Source organism: Oryctolagus cuniculus, chromosome 2 (assembly GCF_964237555.1).
Source record: "Oryctolagus cuniculus chromosome 2, mOryCun1.1, whole genome shotgun sequence".
Lineage (NCBI taxonomy): Eukaryota > Metazoa > Chordata > Mammalia > Lagomorpha > Leporidae > Oryctolagus > Oryctolagus cuniculus.
The window spans coordinates 159,227,915-159,241,856 of record NC_091433.1 but is presented as its reverse complement, the minus strand read 5'-3'; the positions used below and the strand labels follow the sequence as shown (position 1 = coordinate 159,241,856).

The following is a 13,942-nucleotide window of genomic DNA, read 5'->3' as shown; positions in this document are numbered from 1 at the left end:
CACATCTAGAACAAGACTAATTAGCCCAAAAGTTCAATTACTACAAATAGATTCCACATACTTACAAGTGGAGAAGTAGGCCTCCTGCTCCTATCTTTATATAACGACATGGGAACTTCTGCTCCCTACCATGTGCTGGGCACTGTTAATACAGCATTCTACCAAACTTGTGATTATTCTCATAACATGATTGAAAGCCTTTACTTAAGGAGACTTCAGGAATAGTCCAAACCTCTTAACAGAAGAGCAAATCAAAGCCCAGAGAGGTAACTAATGTTATCCTGTATATGGCAACAAAGGCAGAAGCAGAAACCAGATTGCCTATCTCTCGTCTTGTAACAAAATTTACTTATTTGTTAAGCAAGTATTTCTGTGTGCCTCCTCTACGCCAAACACTACGCTACACAGTAGGTACATAAAAACCGTAAGATAATGACCCTGTTTTCAAAAGATTCAGTCTATTGGCAAAACGAGGGAAACAATAAAAGCAGCAGTAGCAGGAAAAAAAAGCAAACCATATCTTTTAAATGCCTAGGACTTCCAATATTTTCAAAGAAAATGAACTTGTAATAGTTTGCTTTATCCTCACAATAGCCTTCCAAGTACCCAGCACAGATCTTACTATTCCTGGAATATAGATGGAGAAACTGAAGTACAAAGCGGTAAGAGAGTCTATTAAGGTCATCTCCAGTGGCAGCAAAATGCCTAGAAACCAAGTTTGTTTACTCCAAGTAGACATTTTTTCCCCACTAGATGGAAAAGGCAGATGTTCTTTTTATGTCCAGCTCCCTTCTGACCAAGAGCAAGGGTTTTCAAGAGTGTGCACAGGGCAATCCATGGTTGTGAAAGCAAACTCAACAGTCTGTGAGGTGTCACCAGCTGAGCTTAGTTAGTCTGTGGCTAAGTAACTAACCAACAAGACATCATTATTACCAATATTCTTAAAATGACCATTAGCCCTACACAGACTGGATGGGAAACGTTCTGCCCTTAGGGGGGTTGTATTATAGGGAACAAACACATAAACATTTCAACAAGTGACATAATTAAACAAACCATCCCAAACAATGGCACATTTAGGACAATAGAAGTTTTGCAGAGCAAATCTAAAGGGAGCTGCCAAGAAATATACTCTTCAAGGGTTAAACAGAGAATAGAAGCTTTATGTATAAAGAGAGACACACCAATCTTCAGATTACTGAAATAAAGACTCTTATTGGGAATGTTCATCACACTAAAAATATTATTCACTTCCTAATTCCTTCATTTCACTTTACAACTTTACACAAAACAATTATACAAATATTTCATATACCTATTTCTAGGAAAGTTATATATTTTGCAACATTTCCTTTCCAAGAGGAATGAACTTATAATGCAGGTTTCCATCAGCACGACTTTGGCAAAAAGTTTAAAGCTGTGTGACACCACTGCCTTATTCTTCCACACTCCTCAGGGGCAGCCTACATGAAATAAATCTCATCATTTGCTCACCTCATAAAATGTACATACATATTCAAGAATTATTTCGTAAGGACTAAAAGCATTTCTTCCTTTTCAAGTTAAGTTTTAAACATTAATTTCACTTGTTTGATAACCTAACATTTGATTTATTCAACTACTTCTAATGGAGCAACTATTTTAAACCTTACAACTGTAGAGCTATTAACAAAATAGACAAAACTAAGGAGAAACAAATATTAGTGGTATTAAGTTTCTGACAGGAAGAATTTAAGAACAGGTAACAGAGCAAAAATTATAATCATCCATCCAAAAGAATAACGTTTCAGTTATTTTCAAAATACAATTTAGTTAAAAAAAATAAAACTCTGGTATTTCCTGATTACACTCAAGAGATTCATAGACATAGCCAGTTACCTTCTTTTGAAATATCTGGAAAATTTTATAAGGTGATAAGTAGCAATTTAAATGACAATTCAGAACTACCAAAGATTTCATTAGAATTACAACAAACATATAATAAAACTTTTACTCAATACTTTTCAACTCCTATATTCCATAACATTGTCTAATTCCTAGGACTTAGTTCCACCACAAGAAATTAAATTTCTTTGAATACAGAATAGCTTAGACTCTAAATGTGAAGAGCGGTAACTTTCTCAGGGAGACTGGCAGGGCCTGAACTTATCTCCAGACCCTCAGGAGGAAGACCAGTGGGCCAAAGCGGACCGGAAAGGAAATAATTACACGTGCAACCACAGTGACATCTAGTGTTAACAACTGCAAGCCGACCACATTACCATTAAGTCCTGTTAACTGCTAAAGAACCATTCAAAGCTTCTCTTTAAAAACAAACAGAGCTTGTTCATTATACCTAAAACTACCCACAATCAAATTGTTCCATAGGTTTCCTTCCAAACATTAAAAAAAGTTTTATAAAGAGAAAAACATCTTAGAGAGTAAACTAAAGACCATAAAGTAAAGAACATTGTTTGTTCCCCATGGTCAACATCTGTAACTACTCCCCCTGGTAACTGGTAATCTGGGACCTATTCTGATGACTGTTATCATAAACATTTAAACTTCCACCTGTAAAATTAATGATACAGCACAGGCTAGTGCTTGCTTTCTTGATCAAGAAAAAGTAATTTAGGATACTGCATGGATACTTAAAGAAGATTCAAAATAAATTAATGAATTAAATAAACAAAATAAAAATCCTAGCTGTTACATGGAGAAACAAGCTCTACATTTCAGGCCTTGCTGATACTTTGTTACATTTTTATTGCTTTGAAAGGTCCACTTATTAAACAGTTGATATTTTTGCTCAAGAGCTTAGAATTTGGCAGCCTAGGTTAATTCATTATAGTATTTTTATAATTTATGCTCTAGATCAATCTATAAAAGTATGCAATATTTCAAAAATTATATTTGGCCAGGATAATATTATATAAAAAGTAAAGTTAGCATTTGGTGGAGCTTACCTATTTGTTTTGGAAAGTTCATCCTTTCCTCTTTTAACTCCAAAAATTCTTGTGATCAAGGAACTAAAGAGAAGTGTGGATGAATTTCTCACCTAATGTAAAAATAAACACACAGTAAGGGTAAGAAATATTCATTGCATGAAAACAGCATTTACAGTTTTCAAACTACATATTCGAAATCATTACAAAATTGGCTAGAACAGGGCTAAGGAAAATATGGTTTGTGTTCATAAAACAAGACAACTTTCAGAAAAAAACTCTATAGTAACTGACTCAATGACTTCCTCTTAAACTGAGCCATACAGTCCAAGTTGATGCACAAAACACAGCTTTTCCCCGTAATTCTTTTATTTTATTTTTTTAAAGATTTTTTAAATTTATTTATTTGACAGGTAGAGTTACAGACAGTGAGAGAGACAGAGAGAAAAGTCTTCCTTCTGTTGGTTCACCCCCAAAATGGCCGCAACAGCCAGCACTATGCCGATCCGAAGCCAGGAGCAAGGTGCCTCTTCCTGGTCTCCCATGCAGGTACAGGAGCCCAAGCACCTGGGCCATCCTCCACTGCCTTCCCAGGCCACAGCAGAGAGCTGGACTGGAAGAGGAGCAACCAGGACTAGAACCCAGCGCCCACATGGGATGCTAGCACCGCAGGCAGAGGATTAACCAAGTGAGCCACAGCGCCAGCCCCTTTCCCCATAATTCTAATATTACTATTCTTTTCATTATGTCTTTTTGCTATCAAATGATACTTCAAAGTATTCACTTGTTTTTAAAGTTCTATTTTTCATTTACTTGAAAAGCAGAGTTACAAAGAAAGGAGGAGAGACAGAGTAAGAGAGAGAAAGATCTTCCATCTGCTGGTTCACTCCCGAGATGGCCTCAACAGCTGGGGCTGGGCCAGGCCAAAGCCAGGAGCCCAGAGGTTCTTCTGGGTCTCCCACATGGATGAGAGGCCCAAGCACTAGGGTCATCTTCCACTGATTTCCCAAGTGCATTAGCAGGGAGCTGTATCAGAAGTGGGGTAGCTTGGTCTCAAACCAGCGCTCCTATGGGATTGGGCACCACAGGCACAAGTTTAACTTGCTATATTACATCAGTCTTCACTTTTTTAAAAAATTTTTAATTTGAAATATAGAGTTACAGAGAGAAAGGAGAAACACAAGAGAGATCTTCCACCCACTGGTTTATTCCCCAAATAACCACAATAAACAGGGCTGGGCCAGGCTGGAGCCAGGAGGTTTATCTGGGTCTCCAACATGGGTGGCAGGGGCCCATACTCTTGAGTCATCTTCTGCTGCTTTCCCTGGCACATCAGCAGAGAGCTGGATCAGAAGTGGAGCAGCTGGGCCACAAACCGGTACCCATATGGGATGACAGTGTAGCAAATGGCATCTTAACCCGCTAGACCACAACTAGCCCCCCAAATTCATTTTTTATATCCCTCTTGACCATAAGTAACTCAAAAAATATCTCATCTCCTTCCATGTATTTTCTGTAACCATTTACCTACAAGATACCTAAAGACCTAATTCCAAAGAATCCATATAATTAGTATGGTCAAGAAAATATGTAAAACCCCAAATGTTGTTTATTAATTCCACAATGCCAGTAATCTACTCAAGTAATTTTAACCTTAAAATTACCTGAAATAACAGATTACCCAAAAGAGAGGCTGAACTCATTACTTAGGATGGGGTTAATCTTACGTATATAAAGTTAATTGAAAATAGCTCTTTGTAAAAAATAAGAACAGGAATAGGAGAGGGAAGAGGAAGAAGGGTAGAAGTGCAGGTGGGAGGGAGAGTAGGGTAGAAAAAATCACCACGTCCCTAAATTTGTGTATATGAAGTTCATGAAGTTTGTATACCTTAAATAAAAATTTCTAGGTTCAAAAAAAGGCAATATAATTAATAAACATGAATCATTTCTCCAAGATGATAATGAATGTATCTTTTCCCAAACCAAAGGTAAGATGCTTTGAAATATTATTAAAACATCTTGAATATCATGGCATTGTCAAGCTTCCGCAATTTCCTTGCCAAATTGGAGTAGAGTATGAGTATGTACTAAGTTCTCTATAGGGTGTGAGGCACTATACCACAGCATTGGGAATATCTAGAATTAGAAGACACACACTTGGTGCCATCACAGAGCTTATCTTCTGATGAGGTAGGTGTGCCGTGGCCATATGATATGTTCAGTAGCAATGTAAGTAGAAAAGTCATCAAAAGTAATGATGCCTCCTGGCTTCAAAATGGTGCAGCTCCAGCCATTGTGGCCAATTGGGGAGTGAACCAGTGGATGGAAGGTCTCTCTCTCTGCCTCTGTCTCTCTTTTTCTCTCTGTGTGACTCTTGACTTTCAAATAAATAAATAAATCTTTAAAAAAAAAAAGATATTTAGGACTCTGTCTCTTTTTATGAATCTCTTAAAAATACAAAAGGAAAAGCCAAAACACAAACTCCACCTTGCTCTAAACAAAACTTTCTGACAAAGGTTTCCAAATGCTGTAAAGTTAAAAACTGGAGTACTCAGAGATGTCAAGAATGCACACCTTCAGCAAAACTGTAGAGGACCGATTTACAAAGTGAATGGACATGCCCCAGAAATAAAACCACCTTGACTGATTCAATAGGCTGGACACAGGAAACATAGGATATCTTATAGTAAAGTTAAGATGCATCAGGACTATCATACAGTCTGAATGTTTGTGTCTGCCCCAAATTCCTATGTTGAAATTCTAACCCCTCAGGTAATGTTATTAGGGGTTGGGACCTTTGGGATGTGATGGAGGACCTTCCCCCCTGATCCCACCATAAAGGGGATTAGTCTCCATATAGAAGAGGCCCAAGAGAAACATCTTTCATCCCTTATACCACGTGAGGACACAGCAAGTACGTCTCCTCTGAATCAGGAAAGTAAGCTCTCCCCAGACAACAATTCTACCAGCACCTTGATCTGAACTTCCTAGCCTCCAAAACTGTGAGGAATAAATTTGTTTGTAAGTCACCTCGTTTGTGACATTTTATTATAGCCACACAGACTTTAATCATAAAGTTCCAGCAGCAACAGCCAATGATGATTATAATAAGTGTAACAAAGTGGTGATATTCTATGTAGTCTTCTGCATTACTTATTCACAGAAAATATAGTTTTTGGAAAAAGGCTTTTTCTCATCAGCTATTTGCCTACCCTGTTATTCAGTGACGATTTTTTCCATATATTCACCAGTTTTCAGAATACTGAATTCAAAACACATCAACCTCCAAAGGTAATTGAATTTTCATTCTTTAATAGGGATATCTGTTTATTTATTTATTTGAAAGAGAGAGAGAGAGAAATATCTTCTATCTACTGGCTCACTTCCAAAATGCTCACGATAGCCAGGGGTGGGATTAGGGCTGGGCCAGGTCAAAGCCAAGAGCTAGAAATTCAAGATGGGTCTCCCAAATAGGTGGGAATCAGGGATGGACCTAAGATTTGAATCCAGGCACTCTGATATGAGATGTGAGCATCCCAAAAAGCTTCTGAACCATTATGCCTGAACATCTCCTAATAGGATCTTTAAAATTACTTTTCCTTTCATTGAGATATATGCATATATCATAAAATTCATTATCTTAAATTGGTCATCATTTTAATGTAATCAAGGCTCAGACTCGCCCACATTGTAACATATGTAAGTAAGCTATTCTTCAATATCCCATTGTAAGCTTATATCACATTTTTAAATTCTATTTATGGGGCCGGCGCCTGGCTCACTTGGTTAATCCTCCGCCTGCGGTGCCAGCATCCCATATGGACGCCGGGTTCTAGTCCTGGTTGCTCCTCTTCTGGTCCAGTTCTCTGCTGTGGCCAGGGGGAAGAGGGCAGAGGTGGAGGATGGCCCAGGTGCTTGGGCCCCTGCACCCGCATGGGAGACCAGGAGAAGCACCTGGCTCCTGGCTTCGGATTGGCGGAGCTCCGGCCATAGCGGCCATTTGGGGAGTGAACCAACGGAAGGAAGACCTTTCTCTCTGCCTCTCTCTCTCACTGTCTATAACTCTGTCAAATAAATAAATAAATAATAAAAAATTATATGCATAATTTGATGAACATTTGAGTTGTTTCCACTTTTCAACCATTAGGAAAAATGATGGTAACAAACATTCATGCACAAGTTTTTCAGGTGAACATGTTTCTCTTGGGTATACATCAAGAAGTGCTACTGGTAGGTCATGAAGTAACTCTTCAGCCTTTAGAGCAGGGGTGGGAGAATGTCTGGCCTGGGGGTGGTATAAGGCCCATGAAATCAGTGGGTCTGCCCCTGCTAAGGCAACTATAGGTGGGACACAAAATTCAAGAAACCTATAGCAAGCTAATTTTTAAGCTAATAATTTTGTATGTCATAAAACTCCAAACGGCCTTTGGCAGAAAATATGTTCCCCACTCCTGCTTTACAGGAACTGCCGAAGTTGTGGTACCACTGTACAATCTCACCAAAAATGTATGGAAGTTCCAATACCGCCAATTCTCAAATTTCTCAATATTTTCCTGAATACCTGTTAATGTCCAATCTCTTTATTTTAGTGAGCATGAAATGGTATCTCATAGTGATTCTGACTTGCATTTCCTTGGTGACTTATGTTAAGCATTATTTCATGGGCTTATTAATCATTTGCATAATTGCTTTGAGAACTGTATTCAAATTTGTGTCCTCTCTCTCTCTCTCTCTGTTTCTCTCTCTCTCTCTCGTTTCTTTTGTGAGCAGCAGAGAAAGACAGACAAAGAGAACTTCCATCTGTTGGCTCACTTCCTAGATGCTCACAACACCCAGGACTAAGCCTGGCCAAAGCCAGGAGACACATATTCAATCCATTTTTCCCACATGGGAGGCTAGAACCCAATTACTTTAGCCATCACTACTGCCTCACCGGGTCTGCATTTGCAGGAAGCTGAAGTCAGGAGCTGAAGCTGGGCATCAAATCCAGGTACTCGAATACGGGACCTGGACATCATAATTTGTATCTATAACCACCAGACTAAATGCATGCCTCTGTGGCCCATTTTTAAACTGGACTGTTTTATTAGTGAGTTGTAAGAGTTCGTTATATTTTTAGATTGTAAGCTTTTACAGATACATCATTTATAATTATTTTCTTCCACTGTAGATTGTCTTTTCACTTTGTTGACAATGTCCTTTCAATCACAAATTTTAAATTTTGATCTAATCAAATTTATAGATTTGTTTTCTTTTGTTGCTTATATTTCAGGTGTCATATCTAAGAAACTTATCTAATCCAAGGTACACAAACTTATACTTAGGTCTTCTCTAAAGTTTCATAGTTTTAGCTCTTACATGAGTTTTTGATCCATTTGAATGATAACAAATAAGAGACTGAATTCCTTCTTTTGCATGTTCTTTCTCCATTAAACTGTCTTGGCAATCCTGTTTTTAATTGAGAGGTTTATTTCCAGATAGTTGATCGTGTTCCATTGATTTATATATCTAGCCTGATGCAAAAACCACAATCCCTTGTTTACTATTGTTTCAGTAGTACGTTTTGAAACTGGGACCTGTGAATCTTTTTTTTTTTTTAAGATTTATTTATTTGAAAGGCAGAGTTGGGGGGCAGGGAGATCTTCTACCTGCCCATTCACTCCCGAAAATGGCCACAATGGCCAGAGCTGGGCTGATCCAAAGCCAGGAGCCAAGAGCTTCTTCTGTCTCTCCGGTATGGGTGTGGGGCCCAAGTACTTGGGCCACCTTTTGCTGTTTTCCCAGGTGCATTAGCAGGGAGCTAGATTGGAAGTGGAGCAGCAGGGACTTGAACCAGTGTCTATATGGGATGCCGGCGCTGCAGGCAGCAGTTTTACCTACTACACTACAGTTCCAGTCCCATAAGGCCTGTGAATTGCCCAACTTTGCTTTTGTTTTTCAAAATTGTTCTATCTGTTATGAATCCTTGGTACTTCCATATGTATTTTGCAATCAGCTTGTCAATTTCTGTCTCCCAAAAGAGCCTTATGGGACTTTAATAGAGATTATGTTGAATATGTAGATTGATTTGGGGAGCACTGTCACCATAACAATATTAGGTCTTTCAATGATGAACACAGGATATCTTTCTATTTATTTCAACCTTAATTTCTTTGAATGATGCTTTATAATTTTCAGTATACAATATATACTTTCTGAAACTATTATAAGTGCAATTATTTTATTTTTCTTTTTATTTACATTTGATTAATATAAGCATAATTATATGTAACATATAATTATTTTATATAATAAATAATTATACATATAATATAGCATATATTTTCATATATTACAACATACAAAACATATATACTATAATTATATGTGATTATATATAATATATAATTATATAATCTTATATAACTATACAATTATATATTTATATATAATTTATACATAAGTTATTATTTATATATATATTTAATATATAATTTTATGCAAAGTTTATATACTATGGAATATATAAATAATATGGAGTGAAATATATTAATATAATGTATAATATGTAATATATAATAACATATAATATATAATTACATAAAATATATGCTACATACCATATATTAATCACATGTTATTAATATAATGTATTATCCATTTTATTATATAATTATGATTTCATATGTAATTATGTGATATATAATAAAATAAATAATGTAGTTCTTAAGCCTTTGATTATAAATTAAAAATGTTATCTCAAAAATTAAGAAAAAAAGAATGAGAAAGAAAAAGGAAGGAAGGAATTATTTTCATTTTTGGATTTTTCATTGCTAAAGTGCAAGTAATTTTTGTGTTTCAATCTTGTGCCCTGCAACCTTATTGAAATTGTTTATTAGCTCTAATTTGTGTGTGTGTGTGTAGTGTGTGTGTTGTTTAAGATTTTCTATGTATAAGTACATGTCATCAGAAAATAGTTTTGCATCTTCCTTCCCAATCTAGGTGACTTCTATTTCTTATGCTTGTTTAGTTCTCCTTGGTAGAATCTCCAGTACAATGTTGAACAGAAGTGACGAGAGAGGACATTCTTGTCCTGCTCCTGATTTTAGATGGAAGTTTTCCATCTTTTACTATCAGGTGCGTTGTTAGCTATGGGTTTTCTTTTTTTTTTTTTTTTTTTTGACAGGCAGAGCGGACAGTGAGAGAGAGAGACAGAGAGAAAGGTCTTCCTTTGCCGTTGGCTCACCCTCCAATGGCCGCCGCGGCCGGCGCGCTGCGGCCGGCGCACCGCGCTGATCCGATGGCAGGAGCCAGGTAGCTATGGGTTTTCAATTGATACCCTTCATTGGTTTGAGATAGTTCTCTCCCATTTCCAGTCTACTGAGTGCTTTTATCATGAAATGATATTGGAAGTTGTCAAATGCCTTTTCTGAATCTACTTAAGCAATCAAGTGGTTTTTTTCATTTATTCACATGGCATATTAGATTGATTTTCAATTGTTTAAAAATATATACCCTTTTACAACCACAGAAGTTACACACAGAACATTACAAAGAGTTATTATACATGTAGAGCAAAATAACTAGCATAGTAGAAGAGTTTCCCTATACTTCTGATGATAGTTTAAATGGCTGAAGGACACTTACTTCAGGTACTGCTTTTCCTGTTTTAGTATTTCATTCATATTTTCTGTCCCACACCACGATGGAGTTAATGAGGAGAAAGCCGAAGTAGACACAGAATTGAGAAAGAGGTTGTGAGTGACTGACAAACCACACTCTCACTGATAATATGAATCACTGATGGTAAATATTAATGTGAACGAAGCAAAAGGTCATTAACAGGACTAATATTTTTTGAAAACGTCATAATAAGCAGTGGCATTGAAAACATGTCAGTTTTGGGCAGGGTGAATGAAGGGGAACGCAAGCTAAAAGGAGAGTAAAGACAGAAAGAGTAAGGAACAGCAAAGGTGAAAATGGAGATATCAGAAGGGCTGTCCCAGAATTCTAGCTACAATCAATCCTCCACACAAGGAAGAAACCAGAAAAACCTTCCTGCTGCCCATGGCCTTCTCCACCAAGCCTCCACCATTCAGGTGCAAATGACAACTGCTACCAGTTTTTTCTTATATTCATTGAGGATATGAACTTTTTCTTTCCTTTCTTTTAAATGATTTTTTCTTTCCTTTCCTTCACAAAAAAGCTTCTACACAGATTTACGTCAGTTACAGAAGAATTAGGTAAATGAAAAGAAAATCTGGATGGGGCTGGTGCTGTGGTGTACCTCCTGGCTTCTGGTTTCAGATCAGCCCAGCTCCGGCCATTGTGGCCAACTGGGCAGTGAACCAGTGGATGGAAGACCTCTCTCGGTCTCTGCTGCTCTCTGTCTTTAATTCTGCCTCTCAAATAAATAAGCAAATCTTAAAAAAAAAAAAAAAAATCAGGTTATACAAAACGATGCGTGTGTGTGCACACACAGGTACATGTATATACTTTTTTTTTTTTTTTTGACAGGCAGATTTAGACAGTGAAAGAGAGAGAGAGAGGTCTTCCTTTTCCGTTGGTTCACCCTCCAAATGGCTGCTGCGGCAGAGATCCAAGGCCAGGAGCCAGGTGCCTCCTCCTGGTCTCCCATGCTGGTGCAAGGCCCAAGGACCTGAACCATCCTCCACTGCACTCCCGGGCCACAGCAGAGAGCTGGACTGGAAGAGGAGCAACCAGGACAGAATCCGGCGCCCCGACCGGGACTAGAACCCAGGGTGCCGGTGCCGCAGGTGGAGGATTAGCCTAGTGAGCTGCAGCGCCAGCTACATTTTTTTCTTAAATAACCTAAATACTTCCTTCACAAACATCCAAAAAGTATGAATGGAGAGCCCCTCATACACTGTCAGTATTTAGTGTGGTCATTTACACACCTTCAATCTTTACCCTCAATACACAGTTAAGTCCTTTAGGACAGGATCCATATATGACATTTAAAATATTTTGCCTAATGTATATAAAGCAAGTTAATAACAAATATATTCTGAAAAAAAAAATGAGATTTGGATTCTAATTTGCCTTCCATTACTTCCTAACATGGGACCTTGAAAAGAGACATTACAACAAGGATCTTAAGGGCCTCGTCCATTAAGCCAAGAAAACTGTGCTGGGATTTCTGAGGAGAGGGCTAGCCACGTTCTGGAGTTCATGGTGACCTGCTCCAAGACATGTCTCTTGCAAGAAGACAAAAGAAGAAACAGGGCTTCTACTAGTCAATAGAGCACCTACAAGTAGATTGGCAGAAAAGGACATTTTCCTCTGGGTGCTTAGGCATTTAGCATAACGAGCAGAGCACAGCTAGGTTTCAGCACTACATAGCCCTTGACTGGTAATCTTTTTATTTTCTTTTTAATTTATGTGTTTAAGGAATATACATTTCATAAGTACAACTTCAGGAATAAAGTTATTCTTCCCACCATACCCACCTCCCACCCAGACTCCCACCTCTCCTCCTCCCTCTTCCCTTGGACAGGTACTCTTGAGATAGCCTCTCAATTACCAGACAGCTTACTGATAGCCAGAGGGACAGGGGACATGCACAGCACTACCAGGAAGCTGTAAAAGGGCCTTTTTCTTATCCTCCTCTGAAACCCACGGCATGCTGTTCATGAATTGGCCTGAAGGAAGCAAGCTGAACATATACCAGGTGAGAATATAAACCCAGGATGGGACTTGGAGGGACGCTGGCACATTCACTGGAGTTTCTGAATGCTGCAGTGAGGCTGCAGGGAAAGATCAGGTGTCTCAAAATCACTGAACAGAAAGAGAAATGAATCATATTTGCAAGTAAAAAACTGCTCAGAAAAAATATATATAATCTGAGAATTTTCTGAGCAGTTTACTCACACACACACACAATAAATTACTTTGTCACTTAAGTTTTTAACTAGTTTCCAAAATATATGTCAAAATGATCATCTCTCATTCTCTACTAATCACTTCTCTATTGTGGGCCCCCATGGTATTTTGGCAGAACTAGTTCGACAGCTTCCTGACTAGTCTTCCTTCTTCCTTCTTACCACCTTACAATCCAGTCTCCACTTTTAACCACATCTGTCAGAGCTCATCATTCCCCTGCTGGGAAACTCTCTCATGCAGGGCTTTGCAGCAACAGTGGGAGTCAGGGCTTCAAACCCCATGTCTGTCCCAACCACACCCATGGAGGTTCTGACTCATCCAGCAATCTCTAGATTCAGACGAGATATCACATCACAGGACATGGTGTCTAGCTTCCTTAGTAGCTCCCCAGTAGTAGTGCCAATTCCTGTTCGGATTATGTTAATGCCCCAAGGGGTGAACATTAACAAGAGAGAGAGAGAGAGAGATGGGAGATAGGACTGTTGTTCCAAGAGGTGGTAGATTCACATGGTCTGGCTGGAAGATGTACCATGTGACATGATATCAGTTCAGTCTTCCTGCAAGGCTAAGGCCCACTTGGTAATGTCTTCCTTCTTTCCTTGCCTTATTTCTTTTTTGTTTTCTTTCATTCTGGCTTCTCTGGGTTGGTATCACTCAATAAAATCATAGGGTCTAGGTTCTAATTCCATTTGTCTTCTAAGGAAACAGGAAAAGAACCCTACAAGGTAAATAAAGTGGACATTCTCTGTATTCTTGTAACAGCAAAACCTTCCTTCCTCTACAATAGCACATATTCTAGAATTTGACAGATAATAGCTGTGTGTCCTTAAAATTATTTCACCTCTCTGAGCTTTGTTTTCCTTATCTATAAAATGAGGATTATAGGGGCCAGTGCTGTGCTGCAGTGGTTTAAGCCACCATTTACAACTGCCAGCATCCCATACTGGCATCGCTTTGTATCCCGGCTGTTCCACTTCCAATCCAGCTCCCTGCTAATGGCCTGAGAAAGCAGCAGAAGATTGCTCAAGAGCTTGGGCCTCTACATCTATGTGGGAGACCAAAGAAGCCCCTGGCTCCTGGCTTCAGCCTAGCCCAGCTCTGGCCATTGAGGCTATTTGGGGAGTAAACCAGCAGAT

General features: G+C 38.5%; 1 protein-coding gene across 6 annotated transcripts in view; it reads right to left on the bottom strand.

Moving 5' to 3' along the window:
* THADA (THADA armadillo repeat containing) overlaps positions 1 to 13,942 on the bottom strand; it is a 375,449-nt gene that overhangs the window by 260,614 nt on the left and 100,893 nt on the right. For 5 of the 6 annotated variants that reach the window (XM_051842959.2, XM_070069193.1, XM_070069194.1 and 2 more), the window contains exon 26: positions 2,946 to 3,037. In XM_051842959.2, the coding sequence (XP_051698919.2) occupies positions 2,946 to 3,037 (92 nt within the window). Of the gene's footprint in view, positions 1 to 2,945; positions 3,038 to 12,052; positions 13,525 to 13,942 lie in introns of those variants that run through there. The other variant, XM_070069197.1, reaches the window with a different exon arrangement.